Below are 13,468 nucleotides of genomic sequence, written 5' to 3' on the forward strand. Positions count from 1 at the left end.
ACAAATTGAACTGATTGAATATCTATGTATTGGTTGAAAGTCTATTGCTGTCCCCAGGATACCATCTCGTATAGGTTAACTCACTCAGCCTTCCATCTCAGTAGAGTAAGCGAGTGTCGCGGGAACACATACGTTCCACTTCCATTCCAGGTCGACTCCTGGATCGCCACTTCTTCCTTGCCATTCATATTCGTCACGGACAAATCGCCCGCTGTGACCGTGAACACAGCCACTTCACCCTGTGCTCCCTCAACCCGACTTTCCAAGTCCTGAGTATCATGAATATTGACCACAGCAACATTGACAAACCCATCATCTCCCAGAGTGGCACTAACATCCAACCAGGGTGTATCCTTGGCACTTCGAATCCACTTAGGAGTGGTCTCACCCTCGTACGTTCCACAAGAAACATGACTGGCAACGGTCCAACCGCGCATGTATCGCGAGAACAGCCAAAGCGGCCACCAGGTCGTTTGCTTGGTAATTCCCTCTGGGGTGGTCATCAAGGGCGAGATGACGTTCACGGTCTGCGCGATACACGCCATACTGACATCCTTGCTCTTTCGGACGAAGACGTTCAACCAGGCGGCCACGGCGAGGGCGTCGGAGAGCGTGTAGCTTTCTTCGGCGCCTTGGCTTCCCTCTGCACGGATGGGATCCCAGACGTTCCACTCGTCGAAGCAGATTGTCGGGCGAAGTTGCTCGGGGGGAACTTTGTTCTCAACCCTGGCGAGATCTATTAGAGCAGATGTGATTTCGATTGCGCGCTCGGCTGCTAGTGGTGCTGTCACGTTGTGGAGGTGGGATGATGAGGATGTGTAGAGATGGATGCTGTGCATGTCAATCAAAGGGACTGAGCTGGTTGACAATGCGGAGTGGGCAGGCACTAGACACTGGTTTAGTGTGTAGTAATCCCATGAAGCGGTGCCATCTTGGCCGCAGAGGATCAAGATGAGAGTGGGATCCAGGAGTTTGAGAGCTGTGAGATCATATTAGCGTGAAGTTTCTGCTGTAATAAAATGAAGTATTACCTTTGGCCCATTGAATTGCCTTGTGAGCATACGCTTCCTTGGTCATCTGCTCCACCTGCCAGGGACCCCAACACTCGTTTCCAAGGGCCCAGTACTTGACCTGCTCAGGTTGTTAGATTGAACCCAGCGAGAAAGATTGCACCTCTTATCTGAACATACATTGTAGGGCTCCTCACGGCCATTCTTTCTTCGTAGATTCGCATAGTAAGTATTGCCAGTTCCATTGCAGTACTCAACCCAGCCCAAGGCTAAGGTGGTCCAACATCAGCATGTCTTCGTAGAAAGGTAGAGTTAAATAAGAACATACCTTCGTCTAGGGTACCGGTACCAAAGTTGAAGCAAAGATACGGCTCTGTGCCCAGAGCCTCACACCATTGCATGAACTCGTCAGTGCCAAATTGGTTTGTCTCTGTTCCGAGCCAAGCAAGCTCAGGTCTTTCGGCAGGGCCACATCAGTAAAGTTCTAGCAAAATGAACATAACATGAGAAGTAATCATACCTTGCTGGTCGTTGATCCTTAGGACCAACGCCATCGAGCCAGTGATAGGTCGCGCAGAAATTGCCGCCGGGATACCGAACGACAGGGATGTTGAGCCCCTTCAACGCCTCCAGGACGTCCTTGCGGAATCCTTTCTCGTCTGACAGCGGATTTCCAGGGTCATAGATGCCACCATAGATACACCGGCCCATGTGCCTGCGAAACTAGTTAGTTCATATCATGAAAATGGAAAAAGTCCAAGTTGCCTTACTCGGTAAAGCCGGCATAGATGTTCGGGTTGATCTTGGAGATGCGCCTCGATGGGTGCACGGAGATGAGAGGCGTCTCATGATCGTCCAATTTGGTAAAGGTCGTCATTTTTTGTACGAATGGGAGGTCTGTTTCTACTATTTATGTTGGAGGCGTTCACCGTGACTAAATAGGCGACTTGACTTGGGATCCAATGTCGCGGTTCACTTTAGGGAAAAGATGTCTTTGTTAAAGCTCGAAGGGCGCGATTAATAGAAGACAATTAAAGAAGCGAGATGTATACAGACCAAAGGACATTTATCGAAATAACCGATGTCTCGGACCTTGAAGCGGCAAAACTCCTGCGGGGGAACAATCGTGAGATTCGGATGATGACCCTTGTCTTAACCCTAGTAGCGGCTAGAGTGGCTACCGGAGAAACGAGACGAAGCCCTTAGTTAGCGTTCTGGATCAAAGATAGCTCAATAGACCAATGAGTCGATAGTCTAGCCTCACGATGCCCGGAGATGGGAGAAATGTGGGAGATCTTCCGTCAATCACAGTCGAGATCGCGCGCCACATTTCTTCGCCAACTCCTCCCCGCATACTTGGAACTCATCACCTCGGACCATTTCTAGCGAAATAAAAAATATCGGAAGCGATTGGTGATTATCCGAATTCTCCCCGGTTTGCACCACGCGATGTTAGCGCAGTTCAAGCCTTGACTTCCCCATGCAGTATACGAATCTCCGGAGTCATGGCTAATTGCCCCATTTGCGTTCATGTGTCGTTGGGTTCCCCCGTATATGTAGAGATGATCCCCCGGAGAATGAATGCCATGTGGAGGTTGATCTTCATTCCCCATATTCTTCTATAAAATATCCACTTCTCAAAACCATGCGTCTCTCGCCAGCATGGTACCAGGTATGAACGAATGGACAATCACATTAAGAAGCCCGAGCTCATGTTCGATATAGTTCCTGGTCGGAGTCTTTGCCTCTCTTGGATCATTCCTTTATGGATGTATGTCTACAGCTGCCCTTCTTGACTCGCAGAATCTAATATAGTCGCAGATGATCTGGGTGTCATCGCCGAGGTGCTTGTCTGTCAATCATTTAAAGCCAGGTTTGAGGCAAATGATACTCAAACGTCAGTCTCGCATGCCATATAAAACATGGAAATATCTAACAACATTGCAGAGGATTAGTTGTGGCTCTATTCACCGCTGGCGCATTCTTTGGTGCCGGCTTTGCGGGTCCCAGTGGAGATTACTTAGGTAGACGACGGACCATCTCATTAGGATGTTTAATCTTCACTCTCGGAGGTGGTCTTCAAACCGGTGCGAGAACACTCGCCTACCTGTACAGTGGACGATTCCTGGCCGGGTTAGGGTATGTGATCTCTCTCTCAGCCACAGATACCGAAATAGAGACTAATCACATTGATTCTTAGTGTCGGTTTCCTCACGATGATGATTCCTCTCTACCAAGCCGAGATCTGTCACCCTAGCATCCGTGGTCGAGTTACAAGTTTGCAGCAATTCATGCTAGGTATTGGAGCGCTCTGTGCTGCCTCGATTGGTTATGGAACGTACACCGGCTTTGCAGAGGATAACGATGCACAATGGCGACTCCCTCTTGGTTTGCAGGTTGCTCCTGCAGTGTTCTTGGGTGTTTTGATCTCATTCTTCCCTGAGGTAGGCTTTAGTTTCCATCCGGCCAACTCCAATAGCTAACGTTTATCCAGTCGCCTCGCTGGCTCATCGACCACAATCGCACCGAAGAGGGATTGCAGACATTGGCAAAGCTGCATGCGCATGGTGACGAAAACGACGCTTGGGTCCAGGCAGAGTTCGCTCAAATTCAGGAGAGCATCACATTTGAGCATGAGCACGAGGCAAAGTCATATCTCGACTTGTTCACCGATCGTCCCTCGTTCCGTCGACTGTTTCTTTGCTGTGCACTGCAAGCCTCTGGCCAGATGACCGGTGTATCCGCCATTCAGTAAGTGTGCAATGATTTACCAGCGCCACGGATGCATCAACATAGAACCACTCAGCTGACCTGATGTCGTGCTTAGATACTACTCACCCCAGATTTATGGTCAAATCGGTATCTCCAACAAAGACACATTGAAGTACCAGACAATCAACTCCATCATCGCATTGGTCGGACAGTTCCTGTGCATGATGTACATTGATCGCTTCGGTCGTCGCTGGACTCTAATCAGCGGCAATCTCGGCAACATGATTACCTTCATCGTTGCAACCGTGCTGCTCGCACAGTTCCCTCCATCAAGCAACAACAGCGGCGCCCATTGGGGCTTCATCATCATGACTTGGCTGTACAATTTCTCCTTCTCTGCAACCTGTGGTCCTCTGTCTTGGATCATCCCAGCCGAAGTGTTCGACACTCGCACGCGTGCCAAGGGTGTCTCGATTGCCACGATGACTTCGTTCGCTTTCAACACGATGATTGGACAGGTCACGCCTATCGCAATGACCAATATTGGATACCGATTCTATTTCGTGTTTGTCGTCTGCAACTTCACCAATGCGCTCTTCTTCTGGCTTTTGCTTCCAGAGACAAAGCGCGTGCCTCTCGAGGAAATGAACCAAATGTTCACAAATGCGCCATGGATTGTGCCTGGAAGTCGCAAGGAAGACTATATGACCCATGACCTGGAGCGCAAGGTTGAGGAGCAGGAAGTGAAGCAAAACGCGCTGCATGTTGAGTAGAAAGAGGATCACAGCGGAGGCTTTGTAGGGGAGTTGATGTTGCATGTGTGGAAAGCTCAGTTGATTTGATATTGAGATACAATAATAAAGTTGTTACCTATGGAGCGAAATGTTGGTAAATTTCATTGACCTTGTGATGTATATAAGAAAAGACACCTAACAGATGACTTGAGAATGTGAACATACCTGAGGCCAAGCCATGCCTTCTTATTATACTTGCAGAGACATTTGCTTCTTGAATCATTAATTTGAGCTACATAATACAATGTTAACTTAGATATTTGTGCTAACTAGTTCCCGAGGCCATCCATGGATTTTGGTTCATCATTCAGAATCCGAGCTGTATCCTCCCAAGCCAAGTGAAACCGGGGGTGGTTTTGTCGGGCTTTTTGGCTTTACTTGTCCCTTCTCTGTATCTGTCACCACCTTGGGCTGTGTGGCAGGATTTGTAGTTTCAGAAGCAGCAGGTGTGGCCTTATTGGGCTTAGAAGTCCCTTGGGCCAGCTTCTTGGTAATCGAACCGTCAGCTCCGGCCTGTTTCTGGGAGTCCTTCCCATTCTGTGTGTCCTTCCCAGCGGTGTTCTCGGTAACTGAAGCCTTGCGCTTCTTCCCTGGGATCAATGAGTTCTTGTGTTTATCATTCCGTCTCTTGCGTGCTAGTGCGGTCCATTCTTCTTGCACGGGTGTCACATCCGACGAGGTTGATTGAAGCAGTGCTTTCTGCGCCTCCTCGCGCTGTCGGCGGAATGCTTCAAGTTGTTCCGCCGTTTCCCTCTTCACAGCAGCCTCCTGCGCGCGTGTTGACTCGAGAACAGAATCCAGGAAGTCGACTTCGTCTTCATCGAGGGATCGAAACTGGTTTTTGAGACGGGATTTCTCTTCAAAAGCTTCTTGTTTGGCCACTGTATAATACCCGAGGAAAATCACCCTAACATGTTAGCCAGATTCCTGGATGAATCGTCCGCTCTTTTCTCCGTTCGTGCAGACAGGGCCAGGCAACCGAGTCGGGCTCACTTTTATTCCGCTCCAACACCTCAAAGAGACTTTTGCCTTCATCCTGCTTCCCTATCTCGGCCTTTCGTCTCCGCTCCTCCTCGAGCTCCTGCTGCACTTTGAGCCACTCATCGTCCCGCTCGATTGGCTTCTCGTTTGTCCCGGATGAAACGAAACCTGATGACATAGTGATCGGGCTGGGTAAAATGATTATGGGTCACGGGATGGAGCACTCGGGTATAATGGTCGGTCGGAATGCGAAATTATCCGGTGACGGGTGGGGGGCGTGGAATGGACCGAAACGCGGGCGAATAATAATGGTGAACGAAAGAGATTGAGAAGATTCTGGAAAGGTAAGTTTCACGTAAGACAAGGGGAAATCGGAGAATTGGAAGAATTGGGGGGTCGATCTCAATTGGAGGATGTGGGTCAAATATGAGTGGAAACGTGCATTTAGCCAAAATGGCGTCTCCCTTGTCCTCTTGGTTATACCCTCAAGAACACCCCCCAGGGCTCCAGTATGACGATGTAGATGTCTGTCTCAGTGGAACTGGAAATGGCCACTCGGGTAATTCTTGACTTCGTTGTCCACGGATCAATATGTTGCAAATAACAACAGAAGTGAAGAGAAACAACATCCAATCTGTCCAATATGGTCAATTACTACCCCCCACCCCCCCCCCCTCCCCCCACGACATCATCGGTGCTCTTGGACCTGCCCACTTTAAACTTGGCTATTATATAAAGCCCCTTGTCTCTTGAAGCTCGTCTTTTTTAATTCATTATTCCATTTTTCGAAATATATCACAATGTCGAACCAACACACTCAGTACGTCCCTGGCAATGGAACACACTCCCCCAAGACCATCGCATTAACCCTTATCTCTCTACAGGAAAACTTACACCCTCAACACCGGCGCCAAGATCCCCGCCATCGGTCTGGGAACATGGCAGTCCAAGCCCAATGAGGTCCGCGAGGCCGTCAAGAACGCCCTTCTCGCCGGCTACCGCCACATTGACACTGCCCTGGCTTACGGCAACGAGGCCGAGGTCGGTGCCGGTATCAAGGACTCCGGCGTGCCCCGCGACCAGATCTGGCTCACCACCAAGCTGGACAACCCCTGGCACAAGCGCGTGACTGAGGGCATTGATTCCTCTCTCAAGGACCTCGACACCGATTACGTCGACCTCTACTTGGTTCACTGGCCCAGCTCCACTGACCCCAATGACTTGTCTAAGCACCTTCCCGACTGGGACTTCATCAAGACCTGGTAAGTGACACTTTGCATCCATTCGATGGGGAACCATTGCTGACTCCATCAAAGGCAAGAAGTGCAGAAGCTGCCTGCCACTGGCAAGGTCCGCAACATCGGTGTCTCCAACTTCGGCATCAAGAACCTCGAGAAGCTCCTGAATGACCCCAGCTGCAAGATCGTGCCCGCTGTCAACCAGATTGAGCTGCACCCCAACAACCCCTCCCCCAAGCTGGTCGCCTACAACACCTCCAAGGGCATCCACTCCACCGGTTACTCCTGCCTGGGCTCAACCAACTCTCCCTTGTACAAGGACCCCACCCTCCTGCAGATCGCGGAGAAGAAGGGCAAGACTCCCCAGCAGGTGCTCCTGGTTTGGGGTATCCAGAAGGGCTGGAGTGTCATTCCCAAGTCCGTCAGCAAGTCTCGCATTGAGGGCAACTTTGATATTAACGGCTGGGAGTTGACTGCCGATGAGGTCAGCCAGCTTGACAACCTTAAGGACCGCTTCAAGGTCTGTGGTGACTCATGGCTCCCCATCAAGGTGTTCTTTGGCGATGACGAGTAAATATATCGAAAATGATGAATGTTTTATGAGTACATAGGCTTTAGATACCAAAAGAATGATTTTGCCATGACAACAATAACTTCTATATTGAGTATCTAAGCTGTAATGAGCAAATGAGTTTTAATGTGAACCCAAAGACCTCGATAATTGGTAGCAGGGTCCTGTAGAACGCGACCAGCTTTCTGAATCCATTCCGATGTCATCATAGTATCAAACATAACAAACAATGCAAACAGGGAAAACATACCTAGCTAATGTTTTTGGTCACGCGGTGGCGTCGTACAGCCACTGCGGAGCCTCGGGTCTGAGGCGGAGAGATAAGGGTGTATACCCGTGGACCCCAGCGTCATCAGGGATCCTTTCTCTCTTCTCAGCATCCGTCTCCACCATCTTCAGTGAACTATTCATCTCTGAAATACCACTATGGCGCCTTCAGCAGGCCACCTGCTGCTTCCTAAAATCTGGAGAGCAGCAAGGTACGTCTCCCCCTTCTGTCGCCATATCGAGCCATTGACTGACATCCTCTTAGGTTTGCCTACGAAAAGGCCTCCAAGGCTATACGTAACAAATTACCAGAGCCTACACAGTATCATTCGGTGCGATACCAACCCGCCTATGCCCGAATCAACCCTCGCCAGCCAATCAGCCGTGCCGCTGCCATCCGTCAAGCCCGCAGTCGCCACTTCTCGACCCGTGCCGCTGGCGCCTTCACCTCTGCGATTCGATCGGGACTAGGAGGCAATGCCGCTGCCGGTACCACCTCTCGCATTGCGTCTAATATCAGTCGACTCAGCAGCCGTGCACCTTTCGCTTCTACTCTTCGTCCCAATCTTACCGGTGGCACCCTTGGCCGCACTGCGGGAGGATACGCTGCTGGAGCTGGCCGTTTTGGTGGAGCTAGATACTTTTCCCATGGGCCTGCAGCACCAGCACAAGTTATTCAGAATGTGTCCCAGGGCGTCCGTGCTTTCTTTCTGTCTGGGCAGAAAGTCCGCTTCGACGGCATCGATCCCCGCACCGGAGAGAAACGGTATAAGTCAGTCAGCACGCTGCAGGACCAGGCCGAGCGAAAGATGAATGCCAACCTGCACACCGCCCCTGGCTCGTACATTGACTTCCAAGTTTCCCCGACTATCACTGCACTCAGTGCTGTTGGTGGTCTCGGTAAGCAGGACCGTTCTGCCTCGTGCGACTCTCTGAACTCCGAGGGTCTGATGGATCTGCTTTCTGCCGATTTTGCCCGTGCTTTGAAGGATTTCTCCGCGGTGATGAACGACCTAAAGCGTCTCTCATCACTTGGTGATCTTCCGATCTCCCTTCACGACCGATCGACTATACGGGTGCGCTTCCCAGGCTGCGATGCGGAAACTGTGGAGCAGCTCTGTTGTGAAGCCGGGATTCAGCGAGGCCGAGTCGTGCAAGATGAAGACTTCGATATTCGCAATGGCGCTGATTTGGCTCTCTTGTTCCCTTTTGCACCGAGCATTGCCGCTTCCTCCGACACTGACTATTACTTCGAAAAAATCCCAAAGTCGCACCCACAGTATCCCGCGGATCTTGACTGGCAAGGGATGATGACACCAGAAAGCTGCACGCCATCATCACCAGGTGGCAGTCGTGATTCGGGAAATGCTATCAGTTTCGAGGACAGTGAGCTATTTGGTGCCAATCCATGGAGATCTTCGACCAAGAGTTACTCTAGTATTAACATCAGTGAGCTTGGAGATCAACCTTTCTTCCCGGAAATCTCCAGCTCTGGCCAACCTGATAGCAACTCTGCATATGAAGGTGTCGAGGGAATTCACAAGTTCTTAGCCGAGTGTGATCAAGCAAAGCGTTGATTTTTTTTTTCCCCCTCCCTGCTATTCTTTTGGGCTTCCCTTCCCTTTCCTTTCTTTCCTTTTCTTCTTTTTTTTTTCTTTGGCACATACCCCAGGCTGAGGCCGGGACTATATATGATGATGATACAGATACCACTCCACTCTTTAACACTTCTTTCTGTGTTACATTTCCTAATTGAATGAAGTCATATTGAAACCTGCTCGCTCACTTTAAAGAACCCAATGTCACTACCGACATAGTACATCCAGGGCCTACCAGCTATCCTTTATGGAAGCGGTTGACTTGGCTCAATCATGATCTATCCCTCTCAGCCCGGCTTTCACGCTTTCACAGCCCTAGAAACAGGGTTTCCCGTTATTTCAGCCTGGACAACTCGATTTAGCCTTTTGGACGATTATGACCGGACGGATTGGATTGTATGGCAAACGTGTCTGCTGGCACACCCTTAATTTCCCGTGCATGAAATATCCTTGTTTCATATAGAGACTAGTAGGGCCCTTACATTGACCCGGCTGAAGAACACTGCCGCCACGGTGCGGGGTCCCGGGGATGTGAATAATGTGGCTTGTCGAAAGCAAATGGCGTTTTCGTAGTGATTTCCCTGACTGGACTTTTTATCGTGTCTACATGTCTCTATTTCAACTTTGTCCGGTATTTGGAGCAATACCTATTCCATTGCAACGGTTACTAGAAATTCGTTGTCGATTAACAGGACAAAATCAATTTGTTTTCACATGCTACTACTTCCCCTCGCGACAGCCAAGGATCTTCATATACCATGGTAGCAGTTAAACAGGGTCGAATAGCTTAACCTCTCAACATTGGGCGAGCCTAATATGGTCCTCCCGCGCCGAGTTTGGGGAGGATCGACGACGAGCGTCCTCTTTGGGGACGGGGGGTCGATTCCGCGCTGATGCCGGGAGTTTGATATTACATTTCACCTCCTCCCCTTGACTATCTAGGCAGTTTATAGTGGTTTCAAGGCTGCAGATTACCTTGTCTTCATCAGTGCTGTGTTCCATCGACCCCGGACGAGACAAGATTTAGCCAGATTTATCCACATGTAGGGCAGAGTGTGCTATTCCCTCCCTTCTCTGCCGTACATGCGTCTTGGCAATGTATGCGAATGGTCAGTTGAACGGAGATAGTTATGATCTCATACTTGAATAGCTCGATATGGTGTGGCATTTTCTTCGGGTTTCCGGCTTCAAGCTCCGTAGGAGTGACAAGACGTGCATCTCGCTGGGGTATATAAGGAGATCTAATTCCTACACAATCGTTACCAGCATCAAATAGAAACCAGCAACATTCACATCCATTGTTTCAAGACGCCAATATGCGATCTTTCATCCCATTTGTGCCTCTGCTGGCCTCTTCCGCAGCGGCAGCTGCAATCTCAAGTGCAGATAGCCCAACTGTCACCGCAGCAGCAGCAGTTTCGGGCAATCCTTTCTCAGGGTACCAACTTTACGTGAATTCGTTCTATGCATCCGAAGTCTCAGCCTCGGCTTTGCCATCCATGACGGGTGCTGCTAAAGCCGGTGCCAGCGCAGCCGCCAAAGTTCCATCCTTTTATTGGCTGTGAGTTCATTGCATCGGTGTCTTTTACACCTCGAGCACAATACTGATATTGCTTTTGATTTATAGGGATACCGCAGACAAGGTCCCAACAATGGACAAGTTCTTGGCTGACATTAGGGCTCAAAACAAAGCCGGTGCTAGCCCGCCGATTGCTGGTCAATTCGTTGTTTACGATCTGCCTGATCGTGACTGTGCGGCTTTGGCCAGTAATGGAGAGTACTCTGTTGCCAATGGTGGTGTTGCGAAGTACAAGGCGTACATTGACTCCATCCGCAAAGTGCTGGTTGAATACTCTGATGTCCAGACTATTCTTGTTGTTGGTGAGTAGATCTTGCTGATTGATGGCTTTGGTGTGAAGACGGAGGGAATAATCGTCGCTGACATTGTTACTAGAACCTGATAGTCTGGCTAATCTGGTTACCAACATGGCTGTGTCAAAGTGTGCCGGCGCACATGACGCTTACTTGGAGTGCACTAATTATGCAGTGACTCAGTTGAACTTGGCTAATGTTGCCATGTACCTTGACGCCGGTAAGGATCTTTCCTGAGTCCTTGAAGGCGACAACGCCCTGGCGACAGACAGAATAAGCGATGGAATATCCTCAACAGGATTTTGCATTTGTTTCTTTCCGGTCATCTCCTTTGTTCTGTCATTTCTTGTGGTGCCTCCAAGTGGTGCACTCAACATCGTGTAATTATACTAACTATTCACATAGGACACGCGGGATGGCTTGGCTGGCCCGCCAATCTGGGCCCAGCAGCTCAGCTCTACGCCAACGTCTACAACACTGCCAACAAACCCGCGGCTCTGCGCGGACTTGCCACCAATGTTGCCAATTACAACGCCTGGTCTCTCACTACGTGCCCATCATACACCTCAGGAGACAACAACTGCGATGAGAAGAAATACATCAACGCCCTTGCTCCCCTTCTTAAGAGTGCAGGCTGGGATGCCCACTTCATCACCGACACTGGTATGTAATCAGGAACCCCTTTAAAACTGGTCCACATGAATTCAGCGTCATATCGACTTCCCCCTCCCCCGAGTCAAAAGTCCCACACTAACCTTTTTGCTCCAGGCCGCAATGGAGTTCAGCCCACTTCCCAAAATGCCTGGGGCGATTGGTGCAACGTCAAGGGAACCGGTTTCGGTGTTCGACCAACTACTAATACAGGAGATGCCTTGGCCGATGCCTTTGTCTGGGTGAAACCCGGTGGCGAGAGTGATGGTACTTCGGATTCCAGCTCGGCTCGGTACGATGCCCACTGTGGGTACAGCGATGCTCTTCAGCCTGCGCCTGAAGCTGGCACGTGGTTCCAGGTAAGAGTGCCCTAAGGGAAAGGGATTATTTATACAATACTGACGGCTTCACAGGCATACTTTGCCCAGCTTGTGCAGAATGCTAATCCCTCGCTTTAAATCGGCGGGGCTGGTAGGTAGACTGAACGGAGATGATGTATTGAGTTCAATGTTTCATTCGTGATAGTGGAATAACAAGGACGAATTTGATCTCAAGGTATTAAGCAATGTCAGAGACCGTGTTCACTTCTTCGTATTCGAAGGTGTAAATTCTTCGAGTGTACGGAGTACTATTACGATTATTCGGTGAACCCTGTGTACGGAAGGAGTGATAATAGTGAAGATCATATGAATATTTAAAGCGTATTTCTTACAATCTGACGGAAATCGGCAGCCAAAAATTGTGGGCCCGGATTTAGCGGACATAAAACTACTGACAGGTTGGAGCTCACCAACTGAGCTCCAACGTGCCCATGGAAGAGGAGGAGGCAAGGTAAGGTTTCGGACATAAAACCACCAACCCATGGAGATGGGTGGCTGAAATTGAAGAAATGTAGCAGATTCGCGCAATTGAACGCTACCACTTATTTACTCCTCTGGCACGACTGAACTATAAGAAGCTCTTTTTGCTGTTTTTACTTTTGCAACCACACTGGTTCGCTCAGAAATCTTCTTCTCTCTATTTTATCCTCGCCCAACAACATGGACAAAACGGCCTTCCTGGTCATGGACGTCCAGACCGGCGTTGTTCCGCTCGTCCCCATCAACGACACATACCTTCCACTCATGGCCGACACCATCAACTCTGCCCGCTCCGCGGGGATAAAAATTATCTACACCGTCGTCTCCTTCCGCCCCTCCCACCCCGAGTGCTCCCCTCGCAACCCTATCTTCGGGGTACTGGCGAAGTCGAATTCCTTTGTGACTGGTGCACCAGCTACTGCCATCCATCCATCAATCGCACCTCTCCCAACCGACATTGTGGTAGAGAAGAAGAGAGTGAGCGCGTTTTCAGGGAGCGATCTCGATATTGTACTTAGGAGTTTGGGAGTAGAGAAATTAGTCATGGCCGGTATAATTACAAGCGGTGTGGTCCTAAGTACGCTTTGTGAGGCTGTGGACAAGGATTTCGAGATTGTCGTGCTGAGGGATTTATGTGTGGACTTCAAAGAGGAAACACATAGGGTGGTGACGGATGATCTGTTCGCAAAACGTGGCACAGTGGTGGGTGCGAGAGACTGGATCAAGGAGCTGAAGGGAGAATAAGACAGAGATATTTGGCCGCAAACCATTGCTTTTGTCTACTATTGCAGTGATTTTCTAGGACGTATCTTGTGCGGGAATGTTCCCACCTGCTTCCATTCTAGGCAATAATCTCTAAGATCGGTGATCCTCACTGTCCCGTCAGGCTCTGCCACTAGGGCACTGCGAAGAGT

General features: G+C 49.9%; 7 protein-coding genes across 7 annotated transcripts; 5 read left to right on the forward strand and 2 right to left on the reverse strand.

Annotated features, from left to right (window-relative positions):
- Positions 1-80: 80 nt before the first annotated feature.
- N7471_002401 (alpha-N-arabinofuranosidase) lies at positions 81-1,887 on the reverse strand (the record flags this gene model as incomplete). Its single annotated transcript, XM_057275121.1, has 6 exons — positions 81-979; positions 1,032-1,131; positions 1,191-1,279; positions 1,339-1,466; positions 1,531-1,725; positions 1,781-1,887. 6 exons carry the CDS (start codon positions 1,885-1,887, stop codon positions 81-83), a joined length of 1,518 nt encoding a protein of 505 aa, XP_057139759.1.
- A 768-nt stretch (positions 1,888-2,655) lies between these two features.
- On the forward strand, positions 2,656-4,495 carry N7471_002402 (sugar porter family MFS transporter; the record flags this gene model as incomplete). Its single annotated transcript, XM_057275122.1, has 7 exons — positions 2,656-2,682; positions 2,736-2,781; positions 2,832-2,907; positions 2,958-3,149; positions 3,211-3,454; positions 3,505-3,761; positions 3,838-4,495. The coding sequence occupies 7 exons, from the start codon at positions 2,656-2,658 to the stop codon at positions 4,493-4,495; spliced, it is 1,500 nt and encodes a 499-aa protein (XP_057139760.1).
- A 234-nt stretch (positions 4,496-4,729) lies between these two features.
- Positions 4,730-6,149, reverse strand: N7471_002403 (PSME3-interacting protein). The gene is made up of 2 exons (XM_057275123.1): positions 5,510-6,149; positions 4,730-5,397 (listed from the first exon to the last, which is right to left on the reverse strand). The coding sequence occupies exons 1-2, from the start codon at positions 5,673-5,675 to the stop codon at positions 4,820-4,822; spliced, it is 744 nt and encodes a 247-aa protein (XP_057139761.1). The 5' UTR covers positions 5,676-6,149; the 3' UTR covers positions 4,730-4,819.
- Positions 6,150-6,235: 86 nt separating this feature from the next.
- Positions 6,236-7,388, forward strand: gcy1 (putative glycerol dehydrogenase Gcy1). The gene is made up of 3 exons (XM_057275124.1): positions 6,236-6,317; positions 6,382-6,759; positions 6,814-7,388. Exons 1-3 carry the CDS (start codon positions 6,298-6,300, stop codon positions 7,307-7,309), a joined length of 894 nt encoding a protein of 297 aa, XP_057139762.1. The 5' UTR covers positions 6,236-6,297; the 3' UTR covers positions 7,310-7,388.
- A 344-nt stretch (positions 7,389-7,732) lies between these two features.
- N7471_002405 (uncharacterized protein) lies at positions 7,733-9,150 on the forward strand (the record flags this gene model as incomplete). The annotated part of the gene is made up of 2 exons (XM_057275125.1): positions 7,733-7,785; positions 7,839-9,150. The coding sequence occupies 2 exons, from the start codon at positions 7,733-7,735 to the stop codon at positions 9,148-9,150; spliced, it is 1,365 nt and encodes a 454-aa protein (XP_057139763.1).
- A 1,337-nt stretch (positions 9,151-10,487) lies between these two features.
- Positions 10,488-12,152, forward strand: cbhC (putative cellobiohydrolase; the record flags this gene model as incomplete). Its single annotated transcript, XM_057275126.1, has 6 exons — positions 10,488-10,732; positions 10,799-11,052; positions 11,126-11,263; positions 11,449-11,706; positions 11,812-12,053; positions 12,108-12,152. The coding sequence occupies 6 exons, from the start codon at positions 10,488-10,490 to the stop codon at positions 12,150-12,152; spliced, it is 1,182 nt and encodes a 393-aa protein (XP_057139764.1).
- A 582-nt stretch (positions 12,153-12,734) lies between these two features.
- On the forward strand, positions 12,735-13,298 carry N7471_002407 (cysteine hydrolase family protein; the record flags this gene model as incomplete). Its single annotated transcript, XM_057275127.1, has 1 exon — positions 12,735-13,298. One exon carries the CDS (start codon positions 12,735-12,737, stop codon positions 13,296-13,298), a length of 564 nt encoding a protein of 187 aa, XP_057139765.1.
- Between the last annotated feature and the right edge of the window lie 170 nt (positions 13,299-13,468).

This window comes from Penicillium samsonianum (assembly GCF_028829775.1).
Source record: "Penicillium samsonianum strain IBT 33392 chromosome Unknown utg000002l_segment0_segment0, whole genome shotgun sequence".
NCBI classification, from domain to species: Eukaryota; Fungi; Ascomycota; class Eurotiomycetes; order Eurotiales; family Aspergillaceae; genus Penicillium; species Penicillium samsonianum.

Excerpts from the sequence above, each read along its gene's own strand:
- gcy1 (XM_057275124.1), top strand. The coding sequence starts at position 6,298 with ATGTCGAACCAACACACTCA. Across the intron at positions 6,318-6,381 it reads ATGTCGAACCAACACACTCA|GAAAACTTACACCCTCAACA; the intron begins GTACGTCCCTGG and ends ATCTCTCTACAG. Across the intron at positions 6,760-6,813 it reads TGGGACTTCATCAAGACCTG|GCAAGAAGTGCAGAAGCTGC; the intron begins GTAAGTGACACT and ends ACTCCATCAAAG.
- N7471_002403 (XM_057275123.1), bottom strand. The coding sequence starts at position 5,675 with ATGTCATCAGGTTTCGTTTCATCCGGGACAAACGAGAAGCCAATCGAG. Across the intron at positions 5,398-5,509 it reads GGTGTTGGAGCGGAATAAAA|TGGCCAAACAAGAAGCTTTT; the intron begins GTGAGCCCGACT and ends GGTATTATACAG.